This window comes from Strix aluco, chromosome 4 (genome assembly GCF_031877795.1).
Source record: "Strix aluco isolate bStrAlu1 chromosome 4, bStrAlu1.hap1, whole genome shotgun sequence".
NCBI classification, from domain to species: Eukaryota; Metazoa; Chordata; class Aves; order Strigiformes; family Strigidae; genus Strix; species Strix aluco.
The window spans coordinates 13,607,365-13,630,442 of NC_133934.1; the positions used below are offsets into that span (position 1 = coordinate 13,607,365).

At 37.7% G+C, this 23,078-nt stretch overlaps 1 protein-coding gene across 9 annotated transcripts in view; it reads left to right on the forward strand.

Moving 5' to 3' along the window:
- Positions 1–23,078, forward strand: part of PPP2R2C (protein phosphatase 2 regulatory subunit Bgamma) — a 201,548-nt gene that overhangs the window by 102,694 nt on the left and 75,776 nt on the right. For 3 of the 9 annotated variants that reach the window (XM_074822073.1, XM_074822072.1, XM_074822074.1), the window contains exon 2: positions 8,440–8,595. The exons of the other annotated variants lie outside the window; for them this stretch is intronic. In XM_074822073.1, coding sequence (XP_074678174.1) covers positions 8,583–8,595 — 13 coding nt within the window. In that variant the 5' untranslated portion in view covers positions 8,440–8,582. The remainder of the gene's footprint in view (positions 1–8,439; positions 8,596–23,078) is intronic. 9 annotated transcript variants of the gene reach the window in all.

Here is a 23,078-nt window from a genome sequence, read left to right on the forward strand (position 1 = left end):
TACTAGGAGGAACAGTTTCTACTGTCTTACCACTGAGTTTCCTTCTCATTAATTAGTTGCTTTCAGACACTTATCAGTTGGACTAACATGCAGATATGTATCCTTAAACAGTGTACTTTTTTTTTTTTTTAAAGACAAAAAAACCTCGTGGTTCAAGTTACTTTTAAAATTCCTGATAACACTGTCTATGAAAGAGTTATTTTGTCATTATAAAATTTATGACAAAAACAATGTAAGTATTTATGCTCAAGTAATGCATTTCTGCTAGGTTAATGAAGGGAAATAGAGTAGCAGCATTCTCTTTGACTTTCTGAGCGTTTGTGTTGCTCTCTCCCAAAGCTTTTGAAACACCTGGAGCCATCGTTATGACCATTACTTTTAATTTCGTAACCTTTCTCAAGCACTAGTTTTCTGGCCTTACCATTGTGTCCTTCAGTCACTGAATCTGCTGCAATACTGCATGTTTGTAATTTCTTTCACGCTGCTTGGAGCATGGAAAAATTCTTTCAGATTCTAACTTAAGTTCATAAGCACTTGAGAGCATATTTACTATTTTTGGGAAATAGAATAAATTGTCATTTACATAAGTTGAATAGAATTACTGATACAAGAACAAAATCTGATCATGTATGTGATAGGGCCATATTTACGGCAGCATGTCAGTATCTCCAATGTACATATATGTATGGTGCTTTTTTGGACACTGTGCTTGCATGAGTAATACTAATCACAGAGTATCATTTCATATTTTTCAGAAAACAGGTGATGTTCTCTGTGTGAATTGTTGCATAGCAGCTCAAGTAAAAAAAATTCCTTGCTTCATTCCTTATAAACAAGACCAAGGTATATCAAAACAAACTCAACAAAAATTGCCATTCTGAAAGTATGAGGAATGAGCAAGAGCGAGCTCTCTTTTATGATCAGCCCATCAAGCATTCCTATCTGTTGAGTAAGGGAAGTGTTGCAAGCTCCTGTGTTTTAAAATCAAAGGTGACTAAAACTTTGAGTGTAGCTTTGCTATGTTTCTTGGGTTGTCTTTGTCCTGCTTTTTGTACTTCTACTTGAGATACCAAAATGACAAGTATATGCTGTTTATGGAGCCAAACTAGGGAATTTTGCACTGTTTTCTAGAATGTGATTTAAATAAAAATGTGACTTTAAAATAAAGCAAATATCTTTTGGAAGATAAAGGACATGCATACTTTCTGAGGTGGGTACATAGTTCTCAGTGGTCTGTTACAGAGTCTGTATATACCTTATGTATTACGAATACAGTCATACTTTGAGATATGTACATATTGAGCACAAATGTATGATTTCAATTAGGCTGATTTGATGACTGAATTATGATATATCAGAGACCTGAGACAACAGAAACGTGCCCATTTTCATCAACATGAGTAGAATGTATCAAGCAATTTACCATTATGATGAAATGACCTCCAAAAAACAAAGTATGTTTTGTTAATTCAAGATCTGTGGTCTCTGGTGGAAGAATTTCCTGGGACCATAAACTCGCTGTGAGACTGCATGAGTTTGAAGGTCAGAAGACCTTAAGAATTTTGTGGCTGTTTCTTGTCAGATCCAAAAAAATAATATTAACAAAAACATTACCTCATAATTCGTTATTTCGTTAACAGAAAATCAGGCCACTGTTTTCAGATTCAGGAACCCAAAGTAAGTCTCTTCCTCTCATTTTAACTGCAAAAAAGTGTTTGGGTTTTCATAGGTGTGGTTGGCTTACAGCACTCCTTAATGCCAGTGAAAGCTCAGGAACGATGCTTATAGAGATCAGGTAAATTAATTTGATACTGTGGAGTTATGTACTTAACTCAGACTTCTTCAGTTTAAAAATTAGCCCTAATATTAGAAGCTGTTTAGGTAGCTGTACTGCCGGTGATGTACCTGGTCGTCTTGACTTGATGTTACTTCATAGCAAATTTTGAATGCCTCATAAATAATGCACAGAGAAGAACAGAGCTGACTTTTCTTCTGGCTTATAAAGCCAAACTCTGTGAAGGTCCTTATTATGCGTCAAATAGTCTCCAGAGAACAAGCCACCCCAAACATGGTGGAGAAGAGACAGGACTGTAATTCTTCGCTGTGCAATGCACTGAAAACCTATTATAGCTGACCTAGAACAGATGGGCTCGTCTGCTTCAAAGCAAAGACTTCATAGCTGCAGTTGCCTAGGAGAGATTTCTGCTTTCCTCAAATGAAAGAACTCTGTGGTGGGGTGACCTTGGCTGGCTGCCAGGTGTCCAGCAAGCTGCGCTCTCACTCCCCCTCCTCAGCAGGACAGGGGAAGAAAATAAGATGAAAGGATAAGGAGAGGGACATCACTCATCAATTACTGTCACAGGCAAAAAAGACTCAACTTCAGAAAGATTAATTTATTGCTAATTAAAAATATAGTAGGTTAGTGACAAACCCCCTCCCAAACTAAAACCACCTTCCCCTCACCCCCTTTCTTCCCAGACTCAACTTCACTCCTTCCTGGCTTTTCTGCCACCTCCTGCCACCCCAAGCAGTTCAGGGATATGGGGAATGAGGGTTACAGTCAGTCCATAACACTTTGTCTCTGCTGATGGTTGGACTAGATGATCTTCAAGGTCCTTTCCAACCTAGTTGATTCTGTGATTCTGTGATTCTGTGATGATACTTCTTATGCTCTTCCTCTACTCCAGCATGGGGTCCCACTTAGGGGATACAGTCAGTCCTTCACTAATTTTTTCAGTGTGGGTCCTCCTCCTGGGCTGCAGTACCTCAAAAACTGCTACAGCATGTGCCCTCTCCACGGGCTACAGTCTGTCAGAAACGTACTGCTCCAGTGTGGGTCCCCTACAAGCCACAGTTCTTGCCAGAAAACCTCCTCCTATGTGGGCTCCTCTCCACAGGCCACAGCTCCTGCCAGGAGCCTGCTCCAGTGTGGGCTCTCCATGGGCTGCAGTTTCCTTTAGGGCATTTCCACCTGCTCTGGTGTGGGGTCCTCAGTGGGCTGCAGGGTGGATATCTGCTCCATTGTGGTCCTCCACGGGCTGCAGGAGGACAACTTGCATCACCATGGTCTTCTCCATGGGCTGCAAGGGAATTTCTGCTCCAGCGCCTTGAGCACTTCCTTCCCCCTCCTTCTTCGCTGACCTTGGTGTCTGCAGGGCTGTTTCACATTTCCGCACTCCTTTCTCACAGCTGCTGTTCTGTAGGTTTTTTTACCCCTTCTTACACACCTTATCACAGAAGTGCCACCAGTGTCACTGATGGGCTCAGCTTTGGCCAGTGGTGGGTCTGTCTTGGAGCTGTCTGGAACAGGCTCTGTCTGACATGGGGGCAGCTCCTGGTCTCTTCTTACAGAGGCCACCCCTGCAGCCCCCCTGCCACCAAAACCTTGCCATTTAAACCCAGCAGAAACTCTTACTGTTATTACAGAGCAATAGGCTGCTTCAAGCGTATTCCTTAGAGACCTGATGCAATTCTTAGAAAGTATTGTCAGTAAGTGTTTGTCTTTATTATCAATATCTTGTCTACTTTGATGTGTAGCTAAAAGTAGTCATTAACTTGGACAGTGTAGAGTTACATATATTTGGAGGTGTTTCTTTAAACAGTTTTAATCTTTTTAAATATGTAGTGATATGATTATTAATTAAAAGTAAAGATCAAGCTCTATTATTGTTCTGCTTCCGTGACTTGATTTTTCAAAATTTAATCCTGTTTGTTTTGGCAAAGAGTCTGCAGTGTCTAGATATATATGCAGAATCAATACTATAGCACACATTGTTTCTTCTTCCCTGTACTGTATTTTAATAAGAACCTGAAGATTTGCTGCTACCCAAAAGATAGTACAGGGAAAAGATTGGGGAGGGGTTAAGCAACTTTTGTGGTTCTGTTGTGTTGTTGGTACTATGCCAGATCTGCTTTTGGCCTGGTGTTTTCACTTGTAGCTCTCGTTCAAGTAAAATATTCTTCCTGTATGTTAGCAAGGCTGCGAGTCAGTTGCTATGGTATTCAGCTTTTTTTTTTTTTTTAACCAATCAGCTTGCTTTTGTGATGATTCAGCCCAGAACAAGAAATTGGTCACACAGGCTAGAGCTGTAATCAAAAGAGCAGCTATTGTTGACTTGAAAATCTATAGAGGTTGGGGGAACAGCAGAATTAGAGTTTCAAGAAAATATTTATCACAGTCTGTGTTTATGATATATATTCTAATGTGTAACTAAATGCTAGTAATGATGGTAATGGTAGTAGTCCTTTTTCAGGATGATGATAAAAATTGAATCACTGGACTAATTTCTTTATGTTCTTTTAGCATCCCAAAGGCATTGGTAATTTCCAGCTAAAATTTACAAGGTATTTTTATTCTGTGGCCATTTTTGATTGTTTTTCGTTGTGCTACTAAATGGTAGTATGTTTCTGACAGTATATTATTCGCTAGGGGAAGACTACCAGACTCTGCGACTTGCCTTCTCAATTTTAGTGTTGCTGTTTGGCTAATCAGAAAATTCTGAAAGACAGCTAGATAATGTAGAAGGATTTTAAAGTCATAATGGTGCTGATATGTAGCTGCAGTGATCCAAGGATAAAAGAAAGACAAGGTAGTTAGAGAGAGGTATATTCTGATAGATGAACTATCCAAAAAGGGAGGATGGACTTTTGTGGGTCTTCTGCAGGTTTTAAGAAGCTCTTGTCTGCTTGAAGGCAAGGTTGTTTTCCTACCCACCCTGTCTGCAACACTATCAGCAGGACAAAAAAAAGATACTGCTTCTTCTATACGAAACAACTTCTTTCCAAAGTCATGGCTATGCCACAAATAAAACTTTAAAATTTCAAGTTAGAAATCACGTTTGTAAAAGTGCTACATACTAAAAGGCCATCAAAATCTAGGCAGTGCACCTGACAAGAGTAAGTATGTGAAAACACATATTTGAATTTGGAAATAACTAGACAAAAAAAGTAAAGATTTCCTCTAGGAGTGCTTTTTGTCTGTGTGCTTTGTACAATACAGTGGCACAATCCTTTCCCAGTGGGTAGTAGGATCTCCTGAAGAAGCCTTTGCCTGTTGCTCCCAGAAGTGTCATGAGAGCTTTTGTTTTCTTTCCCAGAGCCTTATGTGGTACCCCTTCTTTTTCTGTATGCAGGTAATAATGCTGGCGGTGAATGATATCTGTTCTCTCACTGTGCGTGAACAAAACCACCTCCTAGGCATCAAGGGTTTGACTAAGAATAGTAACTAAATGATGAAGTTGAATCTTGGAGAGGCTTTAAATGATGCTGGTAGAGACCATGAACTTTTCCACCTCTGTAATAGCTCTGTTTCAGTGTTTGAATTCCTCATTGTCACTGGACATCCAGGTAAACCTCAGCATGCTGTGTACATGCCACCAGAATAGTAAAGCAGTCAGCTGTGATGTTTAGAAAATGCAGATTTCTAAGCATGTGGTACATGACTTTGCAAGAGATCAAGAGGAAGATGTGCATCAGTTCATCAAACAGAATGAAAAATCCACCTTCCAAGATAGTACCAAAAAAAAAAAAAAAAAAAAAAAATCAGAGTAAAAAAGACTTGTCATAGCAAACCGAAGAAAAGTAAAACTCTTCCTTGTAAGTAAGTCTTAATTTATTGCACTGGGATTCCTGCATCCTAATACGTGGAACATGGAGTGCTCCCCATTGAGTGTTTAGCTAAATGGGCTAAAGTCTTTTTAGGTCAGTTATTAATTTTTATTTATGTCAAATCTATGCTTTAAACACATACTCATGGGACAATCTCCCATGTTTTTCAGTGAAATTAAACTCCTAGAAAAATCTGTATGGATCAAGAGATTTTTTTAGAGTTTATGGTTTTTGATAGCCAAATTTTTAATGTGTGGTTGTTTCACATTTGTTAGTTGCCACTGAATCTCTGAGTATATAAAAAACCAGACATCCAGGGGATAAAATTTTTAAGCATGCCCTCTTTTTACAAATACAGTTTTAATGGCATAGTTCACTAATGTTTTCTCTTCTAATGTTTTCAGATGAGCTCTTTATTGTTTACTAGTGTTCTTCAACTTATTTTAAAGAACTATATACTAAGTTACAAGATACATACGAATGACCAGCAGTCATTATGGCATTACAGACATTAGAACAGATAGTTTTGCACTATAATAAATGTGGGATATTTTATATTGATTCTTATCTTCATCTGGAAATAAATTTGTAAATACAGGAGGGAGAGCAAACAATGAGAGTTGTTCTTGGACATAGTCTTTGGTGGCTTGCAGTGAAAATGTATAGAGGGCACTTAGAGAAAGTAATACTAATCTGTAACCATTGTGGATATTAAAAATACGGTGGAAGTCATCCTGAAGATGATTATGAAATCAAAACGCTCATAAGCCCATTGCCAGTGTTTAAATGACAATTAATGTCTTTGGTCCAGGTTTTCACTCGATGGATATATAGTGAGTTTATTAAAGGGTGACGGTTTGACATGTAAATGTGGAAAACCTCCACAAGTGGCTCCTAGGGAAATGACAGAAATACAACTGTCAGAGTTCTCGTATAGTTGTCTGCTGCAAATAAACGCTTGGATGAGGTCTTCCAGTGGTAGCACAGATGATCTAGAGATAAATTAATTTATTCTTTATTCAAGCACCACAGTCACTGATCATACAATTTTAAGTGTTGAGCATCTGAAATTCTTAAGCCAAAAAGTAGACAAGAATATTCAAGATCTTGAAAGTATTTTCTGCAGTGGCCCTTGCATTTTGATACTTTTTGCAAGAACATCTATAAAAGATACTAATTTTAGTAGTTTTTGGGGTCACATCTAAAGTACACATATATTCCTATATGACTTCACTTAGAAATTGCCCTTCGCTAATAATTGCTCATGTCTATCTGCCACCCAGCTTGTAAGGCAAGTCATAAGGGACAGGATTTCATTTAGTAGAGTTCTGCCTTTTTAAGGAAAGTGCAATGTAAGAGATAGGAAGTGTATTTAAGTTTGGTTATATGAAGAATACCCTGTGCACTGATCTGTTGTCCAAAGACATGGGTTGCTACATGTCACTTTATTTACCTATCACATGTTTTATACACATACTGATAGTTCTTCACTGCTTATACTGAATCTTTGCAAATAGTGATATATGCCAGTCCCCTGGTGGTGTAAGTATCATAGCTCCACTGCTTTTGGTAATTATAAGAGATATGATGGTCTACATACCCAGAGGACTTGCCTCATTTCCACCAAAAGAGTAATGGGGGCTTTATTCAGATTCACCATTTATTAAAAGTACTGCTTTTAATAGTTCAAATGTAAGTAGAAAGATAAATATCATGAGTACAATGCATGCAGATGCACACCGGAGTAACTAACTTGAAGGGACTTGTTGCTGTCTGGACTAGATTCACATAATGACAAATGCCTTCATAAAAAGGACTGCTTTGATACAGCACTTCATCTTTCTGAATTTCAAGGCTCTGCAAATTTAAATATAAGCATGTGTAAATAATCATTGAAACCATCCTGGCATGTATAATAGATTTTTTTTTTTCCCTAATCAGTACATGCATGTATTTTCTTTCCAATGTATTTTCTAGAAAAGAAAGGCTTTTGAAGAAAAGTGAAAGATACATATTAAAATGGAGAATATATTTCTACACAGATCCATGTTGTTTTCTCTTTGATGTTATACCCACCTGGGATTGAGGGGTTAATAGTTTGGGCTGCTCTACTTTTGAGTATCATTATTAATATAGAATGGGTTCCTTAACTTCCTCTCCTTACGTTCTGATGACAGAAATACAGTTTACTTCTCTAAAATAGAACATTTTATTTGTATGCTTGTGTGATTTTTTTCTTCCTTACCACTTTTTCATTTTTCATTCGGAAGATCCTACCTTTAAAAGGGAAAGAGCACCTGTTCTCTAGATCCTGTAGACTTTTTTCTGGGCTCCATTTTAAATTTTATTGACTGAAGCAGTTAATGTTTCTTAAAACCCTGCTTCAACAAGCATTCTGTTGAACTGCTGTTGATGGAGGGTAAACTGATCTGAGTTGAATCCCTTCAACAGCTGTACAGTGGGTTTCACACTAAGGAATTTTCAAGGTACTTAATTATTTCAATGACTTAGTATCAGCATCTCTCTGGTAATTCTAAAAATAGTACCTACTTCTATGGGCTTAAGAGTATGAGAGAGGAAACTCTCTTGAATTTCAGCTAATTACACTGATGGAAGTGAATATAGGAGCTAGAAAGATCTGGGCTGCAGATGCTAGAAAGATCTGGGCTGGGAATGTCCACTGAGGAAGTATTTTTCTGTTATTGAAAGTGATTGGGAGAACAAGGTGCTTGCTTGCTTACAGGGTCAACAGTTTTGTTCCTGCTTGAAAAATTATCCTTAGATGAGGAAAGTTTTCACCATTTTTTTGTCTTGAATTTCTTTGTTTTTTAGGGAAAGCTATAAGGAAGCTTGTGCGCAAGGCGACTCTGGTGGCATCTAGAATCCTCAGATTTCCTTGACTGAATCCATCTGGGTTTAGCCCTAAATATAGTAGACAAGCTGCACTGTTTGCACTGATAAATTATATCTTCCAAATGATAGACCAAGGTACAGTCATGTATACTAACCGTTTTTGATCTCATTTGACTCTTGATTCTGTTGCTTTTTGGGTAGTTGTGACAGTATGGTTTGTCCCCATTGTTGTGGACTATCTTTTCATCAGTACCAATTAATTGAAAGAGACTTCTGGCCTGGCTCTGGGATTTGATGTTGTCAGCTCCTTACGAGTCTGCAGCTTGGTGGGAAACAGCCTCTCCTGAGATTTACAAACATGCCTTCAGTGGCAGGTAGACAGTGGGACTGTTGGCAGCACAACTTTATTTGGTTTTACTACCCATGGAAAAGAAAAAAAGTGAAAACCTAAAACAAAACTCCACTTCCTTTTTGACGTATTTTCATTTTACTTTGTATGCTGAGCAGTCATAAAATGAAAACAGACTGTGTTCTAACAAAGCATAGATTTTGACTATAAAATAACAGCTGTTTCATCAAAATAAAAAAAATAGATCAATAAAGTACTATTCTAAACGATAGTTAATAATTAGGTTTCTTTATATCTACTTTGGTATCTCATCTAGCTGTTGGAATGAGCAAGCAATCTCAGTGCCAACTGGCCTGCTTTCTGAGGTCAGAACTTCTCTTTGCTTTTGTTTTAGATGGGAAAATGTTCTGTCTTCTACCTGTGTCTTTTCTGAACTATAGGGAGATAACTTTAATATTACCAGTTTCAAGATGTTTTTGGAGTGGGGGTGCTGGTTCACGTTTTAAAAGACTGATATCTAACAGAATATGTTATTCTGCTTGGATTGTCCATGGCATCTAAAAATTGAGACTGATTAAGCATTTTTTTAAAATTGTCTTATTTGAGCGTGACACTGGTTGAATATTAATCCAATTGCACATAGGCTATTAAAATTCTGATTTTTAATGGTTTAGATATTGTGTTAAAAGACTTCAGAGCTGTCTTTTTTCTTTTACCCAAAGACGGGATGGGGGAGTGCTTCCTGCATTTGTGTTGTTGATTCCTTCATGCTACATGCTGGGCTGTGGCTGTTCACTGCCTCCACCTTCAAATATTGAGCTTTATTGTTATTTTGCTGTTGTGCCCAGATACAAAACCTTTCAGTGGCTTCTCCTTAGTGCACGTACTTGGGAGAGCATCTGGAATCTGGAATGGATGGTTGCAAGCTCAGATTGGCTGGCACATTTGGCCCCTTGTGAATGTCCGGGTCTTGCTAAGGGAGTTCCTATACCAACCACAGTCTAAATCATCAGCTGGCCACAATAAAGAATTCTGTAGGTCATGCACAATTTGCAAGTTGCATATGGCTTTGAAGTTGCTACATCTGTTTTCTGTTGTCTGGCAAAAGAAGATTAGATTTAAAGAATGAATGCCACTGGTGTTCAGCCTTGCAGAGTTAATCTACAGATGGTTCTCATTTTGAATATAATTATTTTAAAATATATGTACTTGCTGAGAGGTTAATGAAAGGTTCCCATAATTCTCCTGTCCAATTAGTAAAATACAGCAAATAATTGAAGAATATGTCTATCTTTTCAATTGGCAACAACAGTTCACACATTTGGCACACAGACAATTGATAGTTTTCTGTGCGTATCATTAGCGGAACAGGAAGATGAGTACATCTTTTTTTGCTGGGTTGTGATACTGTCTATGATGACATTCAGCTGGCCTGTAGTGGTCTGTGTCAAATGCTTCCCTTCCTTGTCCACTGCCAGTGTTTTGCGATAAGTCTTTATATCTATTGTACATCTATCTATTCATCATTTGGCAGATCAAAGCATATGGGTGAAGTAAATTCATTTTCTTTGTTTTAGAACATTATGATGTTATTTAATGATGATTTTAGGTTATAAAGTATCATGCTCCTCTCTTTAGTTACAATTTTTAGGAAAATACTGCCAACAAAATAATTGCTAGTCAGAAAAGGTCCTGAAAGAGGTTCCTTCTACAAGAGAAACAGTAGACACCACACTGGAAATGTCTGGGAGGTGACAAAGAAAATTAAAGCTAACCATATGCTTTGGCGTAAGGCTCTGGAGTTTAATGCCTACTGTGGAAGTGCTGGATGTGGACAGGATATCCTCCAGCCTCTGATAATGGAGAGAAGAGAGGATGGCTCAGGCTTTCCTTTATGTGTTGCAGCAAGACTAGGGCTGTTGTGGCATGACAGATTTCTGTTAGTATAGATAGTACTATAACAGTAGTAAAATGCTGAAGATAGTTTCAAAATCCAGCTAATAAATAAAAGGGATTTAATAGTCACTAATTACAGACCAGAAATACCTGAGATCCAGGGACATTTGTAATGTTAAGTGAGAAACATGTTTAATGAAGTCAAGTACACAAAAGTCAGGAAAAGTTAGAAATTTGCTCATGATTTTTTTTGTGAGCTGCTTTTGTATTCAGCTGTGTAAGCACGAGCTAATTTTACTTTACATTAGTAGTCACTCAATGAATTAATTAAATGTATAGAAATGTGTATTGAAACAGAGGCATGACAAATGAGTTTCTTCTATCATTGTTTTTGAGAGGTTGACCCAAAAGTTTTCCCTTTATTTAAAAGGTCTTCATAAATAACTAAATGTTTTTAATGAAACTCAAGATGCTCCAGCTAGATACTAGTTTGAGTTAGAGTATGATGATACACAGATCAGCTTACTAGCTCCAACTCTTCAGCACAAAGGGCTGAGGACAAGTATCACTGGAAGCAAGCAGGAGAGGATGCAGGTTTGAAGTGTTCAGTGAAAGACATCTCTAAGTTGGTTTTGGAGAGGACTGGTTGCGCTTATATAATAAGCACACACTAAGACAGAGAGACCTTACAATGTAAGGAGAGAAAAGTTAATTTGTATTTTCAACTGTTGAAAGGGATTCTAGAGATAAAGCAGTTATTAATATAGTCATGGATTTAATGCAGAAGGTGAATCTGGTCTATTTAGAAAGAGCAGTCAGAAGTCTCTGCAACCAGTGGATCTAATGGATTTGCTGCATTGGTGAAATGGTACAGAGTGGGAAACATGCTGGGAGACAAGGCAGAAAAACAGGAATAAGCAGGTATGTCATTGAAATTCATGGCAAGAACATGAATTTGGTACAATGGAGGGTTTCTAGTTGAGGCTTCAGTTCCTCACACCAATGGGCAGGCAACAGGACTGTTATTCTACCCTGTTCTATACAAGGAGTGAATATAATATTGTTGCATGGTGTTTGCTTTTGTAGTGGTTCATTTTATCTCACTGCATTCCCATCTGAAAACACAACCAATGTAGTTAGCAGCTAAAGTGATGGTTCTTCGGCAGCAGCATACTGATACAAACTTTTATATACACTCAGCACTGTAACATCATTGAACGCTTGCTCACTGTGTTGCTATTTAATGCTGCTCTAGCCACTTCTGACAAGTTGATATACTAGCACATCAGGATCCTGTATTGGTACATCATAGGGAGACAGGATGATCAGTAACCATGTTCCCTCGCAGGGCAGTGGTTATAAATACACTTCAGGAGGAGATCACTTCTTAGCATTCTCTTCTTGCTCTTTCAAAAGATATTTTCACTGTTCTGTATTATGGAGATGGTGCTAACACAAGCAGTCTCACACTGCATAATCAAAGATTCCAAAAACCTGATGTGCTATCACGTGTCTTTGATTATGCAGTGATTATGCTGGTTTTTGCCATAAAAATATACAAGTTTAATAACTAATGAACTTAGTTTCTGGCAACTTACACACTTATGCACTGTTCCTTTGTTATAAAAGTTAAAAGTGAAATACTCGGAATTTCATTAGGAAAATAGATAATTCTGACCTTAGAAGAAAACACAGAAAAGATTTGCTCTTTAAATTTTTAAATACTATGTGAGCAAAAATTTAAGAGTGGCAATCCCTTTCAACAGCTGATGTTGTACCCTCAATATATTTAGCAATCTAAACAGTTAAGGTGATTTCTGTCTTCAGAAGTTGGGTGGAGTCTTTGCATGTTCTTGTGTAGCATGTAGTCTGGACATATTCTAGCTCAGACTAAAATCTGACTGTAGGCTGCTGATGCTATTTTATTTAGTAGTTATTTTTAAGCCCTCACTTTAAAACTTTTTTGTTATCTGCATTTTGCCAGTATAATTTAGATAGCTTGCTTTAATAATCTTAGTAGTTAATATATTGTTGCTCGATTTGCTTCGCAATGGGGACATAACTTCTTTTCTGATGAATACAATGATTCAGAATAAAGCACATGGTCAATAAACATGTAATACTGTAAATATAATAAAATAAACACCAAAAGTGAAAACAGAACAAAAACATCCCAGAAGCCCTCCCCCAACCTAAAAATGAGCAAACCTCAGGTCGACTTCTCTCCATTTCCTAAATAAAATCAATGTGCACACACAAAGTAGTGTATCCTTTTACAGTCTAAAAAAAGGTCTGATTCTGGAAGTGGATGCTCAGCTCTCACTGAGCAGTACTTCCTAATGCTATCAGAATATTCTGCTAAAGAGAAAAAAACCCTCCAAAACCTAAAAGGCCTTAAGGGTTATTGAAGGAGATCTGCATTCTTTCTGTTAAATTTAATCAGGGATTTAGAATATGTTTATCCATGTTTTACCCATTAAACTTTATGACTGATAAATTTGAAAACAAGCATTCCATGTACAAGGTAACTACTTTTGATACCAGATTGCTTAATGGAAAGGCAGTTATGTTTAAGTCATTAAGATGTGTATGTATGTATTCTTCCCTGTTGTTTCCTAGCATTTTCACTGCACCTACAACAAAATAAATGACTGTGTAAGCTCACAATGTCTAGTTACGGCTTCTGTTTAATGTGTGTTTTAAATAATTTTCATGCTGCTTCTGCTGCGGTAAAAACAAAATTAGGATGTTGTGATGCTACTCAGTAAAAACTAGGGGCCCTAGGGGCACTGGATTACAAATTGGTGGAGTTAATTCACATTGTTTCATATAGCAATTAATTACAATTTAAGCATAAACCCTGTTAACAAAAACTTGCTTTTTAATTAAAAAGTAACAGAAAGCCCAGGTTACATAGTGAGTTATCGTTTGCTAAGTGTTTGAGCCATAGGACAGTGTATGGTGTTGGTGGAGTTTTTTGGAGGTTTTGGGGTTTTTCTTTATCCACAAGGGCCCTTATTTTTCTGTTAGAGTTAGCACAGTCCCATGACAGTCTTAGCTCCTGTGGAGCAGCAGCTGGGGCTCCTTGCAGCATCTCCTACAGGTTTATTTATGATACAGCTTTGGCACCAGTATTGGCTGAAACCACACTGTTCTTCGGACACTCTCATTGAAGTCAAGCTGTTATAACACCTGGTGTCAGCATGTGGAAGAAGAGAAAAAGAAAACAAAAATTGTGGGTGTGGCGAAATTAAGCAGCTATCAGTGCGGTGAGCATTGTGTCTGCTTGCTGCTTTGTTTCTGATGCAGTTGCAGCAGAAGGGAAGCTCAATGTGGTTATGGATGTCTCTCGACTATTACAAATCCTTATCTTCCTTTCTTATCTGTTGTTTAATTCTTAATCATTTGTAATAAAATATTCAGCTATCTAGTCCACAGAATAATACTTAGCTGATCTGGTTTCCCTACAACAAAAAACTAAACCAACCCAAAACCTCCTCATATGCAGATATTACAGTTGCATTGCTCACTGAATTTTTTAGCAGATTGTTCCATTTGTTTCCTGTCGATATGACCAATGATATTTTGGATTTTAATCCAGCTTGTAGAAAACTATTCGATAAACAAATGTGTTATCTAGGAAAATAAGCTTCATTTTTAATGGTGTGGGAAACTACTATGTTGTGAAATGCTTTTATCAAAACTTTAATAGGCACAGACCTCTTAAGGAAACATACTAAGACAGGGAAAGAAAAGACTGCTGTGGAGACTTAGTTTGATTAAAATGTTTTGGTAAAGAATCCTTAATTATTTTAAAGCCACAGTGGGGTCTGTTCTCCTGTGCTGATAAGAAACTGGGAAGTTTTCATATTGCATTCAAATGTGTGATGTGAAATGAATTAGTTATTAGCTATATCTCCTTGGGGTATATGCACTGTAAATAGCTTTTCCAAGTCTGTTGCTTTATTCTGCTCTGTACTGTATTGTCAAATTGCAGACCAGGGTAAAAATGTCTCCAATCAGTTGCGCTCTGAAGCAATGCATACGATACAGATTTGGCTTTTGTAGACCAAGCTTTATTTTTATGGTAAACAAGCAAATGGAGGACTCCTTGGTTTGCTGACCTCTAATTTTTCAGTCCCAGGATAAACAAAACACCTGTTGTTTCTATCACCTGTGATTGTTGTCAACAACAGCAAGAAGGGGGAATCTAGGTTTAGTTACTGAATAAGATCTGTAATACTACCAGTAAGAGTGGAAAAAGGCTTTTTAGTTAGGGCTGTGAAAAGCCCTTACTGTGAAGCCAAATATCAGCTGTACTGGCTTTACGTTTTGTCATAATAGAAAATAGAAGTCATAAATTAGTTTACAGCTTTGGCCTTTGAAAAGGGGTCTGATTATAAACCCAGAAGACCATAGCATCTTCTGAGGTACATGAACTCTGGCATGTTTTTAATCTAGAGTTTTGTTTTGTAAGAAATAAGAGAAGCCACTGTCCTTGCTGTTAGCACTTACCCCGCCTTTATACTAATGAACGCAATGTGCTGCCCAGCGTAGCTCCAGAGACATTTCCTTTATTTGCAGTTACCAGAATCTGAGGGTGTTAAAATTGCCATTAGCTTAGTTCTCTACCTGTTCAGTTCAGAATTCTTATAAATCAAGGATTATACCCTACGTATTACTCTTTCACTGTTGCAGACAAGACATGAACTTCAGACTTTTGAGGAAGTGATCATCCTCGGGAATCCACATCTTCATGTTGATGTTTATAAAAGCTATAGCTACTTTCTCAATGTTGAAAATAACTGTTTGAACAAGAATGCTTATCACCATGTTTTGACCATTTTCTTGATTTTTTTAAGCCTTCCAGGACTATTCATAGCTGTGATAAGTAGTGTATGGACTACAGCAGTGAAGGATACTGTGGCCAGGTCCCTGGCATGGGGCTCTGGCTGTTCATACTGCCCTTCAAGAGTTGTGAACATCTGGTGAAGAATCTCAGTGCGTAAAGTGGTAGCAGCAGCCTTGCCTTCTCAGTTGGATAGCAGCAACCTTCCCGCAATGTGAAGTACGGTGAGGGCAGTCTGAGTCAGTTGTGCAAGGAGGATGGGAGTGTGCAAGGAGACATCAGCTTCTGCCCTGTGGCTTCCAGAATTGCAGAGTCCTGGATAATGTATTGCTTTTCAGTCCTCTTTGGTGCAGACACAGTTAATGGGTCTATACCAGTTGTATAAATCTCAGAGTATGGGAATGCCTCTTCCCAAGTACCACATGGCCTGTAGAGGTTTCTAAATAAAATTGGTACTGCTTCTGTTTTGAAACACAAGATCCCTGAGTGCTTAAGTATGCAAGTCAGAAGTGCCTTGACTTAAAGTAACACAATTCTGACTTAATTCTGGTTGATGTGGACTCAAACCCCAACTGAATCTGTGGAGGTTCCTGAGCTGTAGATGTGTTCAGATTCTTAGCAGATTCCCTGAGCTTGTGCTGAGCTCTGTGTGGAGCTGCCTTGTGAGTGAGTGCCCACCTTGTTTGGTAGTGCTGTAGAAGAGGGGGAGAAAATGTCAGGAGGAGGGGGGACCCTTTTCTGTGCACTACCCATATTGAGGCAACTTGGGAACTGAGAGAATTTGATTTCAGACTTAGCCCAGGGGAGTTTGAAGGCACTGGTTCCAATTCTGCTTTCTGCCAGCTGAGAGGCAAAGCTGGATTGGGACCTTCAGCATCCCTGCTGTCAACTGAGCCACCGCCCTGGGTAGTGATGGACAATCTGCCAATAGGATCTGTGATACCACCGCAGCAGGCTCTAAGTGTATCCTGTACCAAATGGTCCCCCAACTGTTCAACATCAATTGTACTGTCATTTGCTGTTCTGTGTCCCTGGTCTCACTGGAGTGTGGCACTTTGTGGCATTGCAATATTTCTTTCTGTATCTTGAGGTTCAAATTACTGCCAGGCAGCCGGGACTCAAGGACGGAGAGTCGGGGAGAGAATAACAATGGTGAAGGCTGGCCCTTGAGTAATTAGCAGCAGCGTGGGGAAGTAAGCAAGTGTGCTTAGCTACTCCTTTTGTTACATTAATGAGCAACACACTTGTTCATTTGGTTGCATCAATAAAATGGCATAGGACAGAAAGCTGTATTGCTTTATAGTGGCTGCAGATTTTCTACTGAAGTGAAAAATAGTACAGGTTTAAAATATATTAAATATTTTCATGTATTGTGGCGCATTTTAACTTGCGTGAGTGATATTGCATGCTGCCTTGGAGATATATCATAAATACAATTATTATTATCCTTTATGCCAAAATGACATTTACATTGGTTGAGATTCTCATGCGAACTGAATAGCATAGTTCCAGTGAAGGAAAAAGACAGATTTGGTACCTTCTGTTTAAGTTGTCAAGGTTGGCTGAGTTCTCAGTTAATTTAAAATCCTGCTTTATGGCCTCTATTACACAGGTTTCTGCCCCCTCCTTGAAATCTCTCTTCTGGAGTGACAGAATGTAACCATAAATGCTGTTGCTTTTTGTTGATTTTTTTTTTTTTTTTGTGCTTTATTACATGTGGTTTTGGTTTTGTTCTTTTTGAAGTAACAATCCATATTGCTTCATAGGCTTGTAGGGAGGTGTTTCTACTTCTTTTTGCTTGTAATGTAAATCTTTAGCACTGGATGAAAAACCAGACGATTCAATTTTAAAATGCAAACAGAGTCATTTTCAGTGGCTGGCAAACTTTCCCTTTTATCCGTTAGCCAACTGCTATCCAGTCCACTGGTTCTCCTTCTCTGGGTCATGCTTGCTAACTTTTGCACATTAATTTTTTATGAGAGATACTATTAAAATTACTTTGGAGTTCACATAAATTATCTCCGCAGCTTTCATTTGCTCTTTGTTGTTGTGAAGACTTTACTAATATTTCTCCAATGCAGCCTGTATTCTCTGAATCACTATCGAGTGTTCTTCAAATTTGTGCATTAAGTAATTTCAACTTGATTTTTTAATGAAGTAAAATATTAAGTATGTTATGCAAACTTTAATCGTTGGGGAAGCAGAGAAAGTGTGTCAATTTTGCTTTGTTGTTTACACAGCTACTAAATGTTCATGAAGTAAATTCAGCTGAGCCCTGCCTGCCAGGAGCAGCCCTGGTAGCTCCTGTGCCATTGAGGTGCCTTTCAGAGATGCAATTCTTTTTCTTTGTTCCCTCATTAGTAGAAAACTGTGAAATAGGGTTTTGCTGTTTCCCTGCCTCTTCAGATCGTTCTCACCACAAGAGGAGAGTAGACATAACCTCTCTTGCATTTCTAGATATCTGTCCTTGAGTGCTAGAGTCTGAGCAGGAATTTATACTTGTATGGGAGGAAATTATGAAATGAGTGGTTGTGTTTGGTGCATGTTTCACTCTTTGAAGTCAGCAGGAAAACACCATTTATTTGCAGTGCCCCAGTGTTTTGCGATAAGTTATTAGAGCAGAGAATTCATATAATCCAGGCTCTAAAGCTGATCCAAACTGCAAGACTGGAAAGTGCAGCCCCTGTGGTACTGGAAGACACGAAGATGCAGGCTAACAGGAGGCCTGCTCAGTCCTAAACTTCTAAAAGACAAACTGCTGTGGTCTCCGAGTCGGTGATTTTTACATTTGAGACAATAATGATGAGTGTCCTTTCCATTTTTAAGCGTTGGTGAAAATGATATAGTTTTATGTATTTATATATTTGTATTGTGCAAAGCTGTGCCTACAAACCTAAGTTGCGAGTTAGCCATCTATTTTGTTCTGCAAAAGAGAACATATTTTAATATCTAAAAGTCTTCTATAAGATAGAGCCTCCTAGACTGTTTTAATGTTTATTTCTCTTCTAGTAAAATCTTAGATAGATTTTATTGTTATGAATTAATTGATTCCGCTTTGTTGCAATTTCATTTTAAGGGACTAGGTCTTACATTTGGGAGAGCTGATTTAGGGCCAAATTCGCCATGTGAGTTTTTGTCATCTAAGAACCTTACAATTTACTTGCAGTTCGCTTTTGAGCTGCCAAACTGAACTCCTGTTACTTTTCTAATGTAGCTTGAAAGCACTGTAGTTTATTTAAGGGTTTTCCAACATTTATGATTGGTAGGTAGTGCATGTATAGGTATGAAGGTTAATTAAATCAAGAGGTGAAGTTTGTAGAACAGGGAATGCTTCATTAAGCCCTGTGTGAAGTAACATGTACAATCTGTTCACAATACCCCAAGTGCCATTCACTGAGACAGTGTAATTACAGCTTACACACAGTTTCATTAGTTTGTGTTTCTTCTACTGTGGTTGACATGTATGTTGACTTCACTGAAACCCTGGAATAGAGGAGGGACTGCTCACTGGTGGGCATCTGAGCATAGTGACGTTCAGCAAATAATTTTTCCTTTGGGTTCTAAAATGTCTTATCCCAGATGTAATTAAGCTTGTAATTCATCAACTGACACATTTATTTTTCTTAAATTCCAGATCTAGCTGAAGACTTGTGAAATGGCTCTTGTACACTTTTTTTTTTTTTTGCTTTAAACAGATGGGAAACAATAATCATCTTTCCCCCTCCTAGTAGTTCATTTTTTGTTTGGGTTGTTTTTTATTTAAAGTTCATTCATTTTAATTTCAGGGCAGCATATTATGACAACCTAAAGATCCAGTCTTTAAGACATATATCTCTTTAATGTGCGTGGTGTTTAGGCAACTATAAAATCTAGGTGGCTGTGAAGATACGGGGGCTTCAGTGAAAATTTAGTATAGATTCCCAAGAGTTTCTTTTAATAACAACTTCTGCTACCGAGAACTGTGAATGCACTTAAATAGACTGAAGTGTTATCACCAGTCCAGGCAAATTTGCATCTCTTGGTATGCATTTAGTTGATTCCCAGAGAAGGACTGTTAAAGCTCCAGTTATGATCTCTGCAAGTCAGAGAGTAGATGCATACATAAAAATCCTGGAAAGTCGTGTGAACATACTTAATATTACCCTGTCCCACAGGCCTATTCAGGTGAGAGACATTAAGGAAGTACTGGAAGGCACAGGTCTGTAGACCGAAAAGCAATATTAATAAAGGTAATAAAGAGACTAGTGAGGAGGAATGGATGATGAGCTTTATTGCAAATCTTATCTGTACGTTATTTATATTAAAAAAACCTGCATAAATGTTCTTGTGCAAAGTTGCTAGACTGATATAAGAAGAGAATTTAGCTGGGATGTAACAGAGGTAGCCGTAAGACCAACCTTCCATTGTCCTCTTGTTGTCCTATTACTATCTTTAAATATCTTTAAAAGGTTTATGTTTAGAACTACTATATTAAGAGAATATGGGTTTCATCTATGCCATGTGGTATCCCAGCTCTGCCAAACAATGGCAGGTGCCAGAGTGGTAGTGATCTTCTTCCATCAGTCCTCTGGCTGTAGTCTGAAAATACTGAAAAGCTTAGGCCCTGCTCCAGAACTCTTTTACCCTTTGTTACCTATTGTGTTTTTTTGGTATCTAATAAAGTAATATTAAAATATTTCACAGAAACTGTCTGCCTAAATTTTCTCATGCCAGGACTTACAGTGCTTTGTTCTGAGATGATATCCTAGGTTAGTATCGGTGTTCTTTAGGTTTTCAATAGATTGTATCTCCTGATTTTAGTGAGTTCTAGTATTATATGATACATTTAATGTAAGACCATTCCACAGGAGAAGTTAGCAATAAAACATGTATGAAATTATACATGGACTTAAGTTAGATCTTACCAGTATATAAATGATTGCACAGACCTGGGCTGATGTAACTTCAGAAACCACTGTCTGCCAAAACCACCCTAAATCATCTGACAGTGTTTCAAGAGTAGGATGTTCTGGGGCAGAACTTTCAACCTTTGCGCACATAATGAATTATAGGAAAGCAGATGAGGGAATAAGGGCACTAAAATGTTATCCATTTGCACCATGTAAGTCCAGAAATGGGTCTCAGTGCTGCTGCAAAGCACTGACTGGGTGGCAGGCAGCCTGTGAGGAGGAAAAACTAGCATGACAGCTCTAGTTTTAGGCATGGTGTTTTGTGAATTTATGCATTGGGAGACTGTTGACTGTTAGCTTTAGGATGACGCATAGGAGCTTTTAAAATATATATGTATTAATATTTGGCCTTTGAAGCGAAGGACTGCATTGAATTGAGGCTGTCTTTTATTTGGGTCAGTACAACATACATCATGACTAAGAGCAGTTAGTCGTGTCTTCTCAAAATAAAAGGCCTTCTGTTATTTATTCACTTCAGTGTCACAAGAGTGTATGATGCCTTATAGGTGATTAAAATGAACATGCCACCAGAACCTTATGACAGACAGTGCACAGCAAGAGGTGACAAAAAAAAAAGGCAGAGAAGTATAGGAAGCTGAAGGTTATAGTGGCAAAAGCTCATGAAAATGCTTTCATATACCAATAAAAGCTTTCACTTATGTCTCACATATGTTTCCTCACTGCATGTTGCCTGTGGGTCTTGCTGGTTATTTGATTTTTGGTTTTGTTAACATATTCTAGTCATAGTCTTTGGTCCTGATACTGTTTCCCTTGAAGTACCTGGAAGGAACTCCTAGTGATTTAAACAGTGTTCGATGAATCTCAGTATGCAAAGACTGTTGAGATATGGTAATGAAGAAGCTGGCACTTTAAACTTCTTCTAAAGGGAAGTGTTTTGTTAGAATGAATAATGAAGCACCGTGTAATTCTTGTTGTTCATGTAGTAGGTGTAGTTTTAGGTACAAAAATCATATATGCTTCATCATAACTACCTAAATACGAAGTGGCAAGGTTTACTGTTCTTCCCCATTAGCATCCCAGTTACCTCTAAGTGTGTATCACTTGTCCAGAAAAATGGTTTTTTTTGAATAATCTTGAGGGAATTGGTTTGAGGCTTGTTTCTTTGTTGTTGCTTTTTAGATATATCTTTCTGTTCCAGTTAGAAAATTTTGTCATAATTAGTGCTAACTGTGAATAAGTGCATAACCCATATATCTCACTTGAATTCTATTGATCGCCTCGTCTCAGTGATATTGCAGTAAATTCCTAAATACTTAGTGTAGAACATTGTTATTATTGGCTTTAAGTATAATTTTTTTAGATTTAATGAGGTTTTCCTTACCCTTGTATAAGAAAATTTCAGATTACTACATTTGCACAGACTGTTGCTTTATCTTGTCTTTAATGTTATGTTTCCAGTATTACACCTCTTGCTTGTGTCCCATCTATTCACTTTTATCCTTCTGTTTCTGCACTGTCCTTTTCAGCAGTATTATCTCTTTTGAGTTTACATATAATGTTTCTTTATTCTAAAGGGATCCCATTAGCTTGATCTGAATTTAAATTTTTTTAAAGTTTGAAAATGCTTTAGACTAGTGTGCTCTGCCTTGACAGAACACATTCTCAAATGCATAGGGCAAACAGGATCCACATACGTTACATGCTGTAAAATGTGGAGAGAGAAGTAGATGACTTTGACATTTGTGTCTGAGTAGAAAATGCTAGTCCACCTTGTAACACGTCGATCTGTGTTTTAAACTTTACATGAAGGAAAACCACAGAAGTGGAAGAAAACTATTTCCTTTTCTATGGAGATCCCATTATTTTCTGTTAAGTGGATTTGAGGGAGATACTTTTTAACTATTCAGACATTCAAATATGCAGACAGACAACTCATGACAATTACAGAAATATCTGACTCTCTTTAAAATGTTTTAAAACACAATTTCTTTTTGTCTGTTTTGCCTCATGTAGAGATTCTTCAAACAATAGATCACTACCAATTTTGTTCATGGTATATGCCTAAGAAGCACCAAACAGTACAAAAAAATTCAGTGCATCAAATGGAAACAGATGTTTAATAAAACGTAATGAAATTTATTCACCTGTTTATGTGAGTGGTGCACGTTTGATGGGTATAACTATTTATTAAACAGCTTGCCCATGTGTTGCCAAATAGTGGATTTAATTCTAGTAAGTCTGCTTAAGTAGCTGTATGCTCATGAATATGAGATTTAGTCTATTTACACCTTTCCAACTGGGCTAAAATGTCAAAAAGATGTATTTTTGTAATATAAGTACCTCAATTCTTTTTGACATTATTTTCTGTAGCTCATTTTATATGCATATCTTTCTTTTATATTATCATCATGATGGTATTAATTTGGATGTGCAAATTAGCTCTTCATGATGTTGTTATGTCAGCATCTGGATTCAAGATGTGCTGTTTCATAAGCATCACATCCTATTGCGTTTCATCAGAGTCCCCCTGTCCTAATCTAATTATTCATAAGGAACCTTGGGGATTGTGCTAATGGGCATCTGAAGCTATAAAGTAGTAATGAAAGCGGTTGTG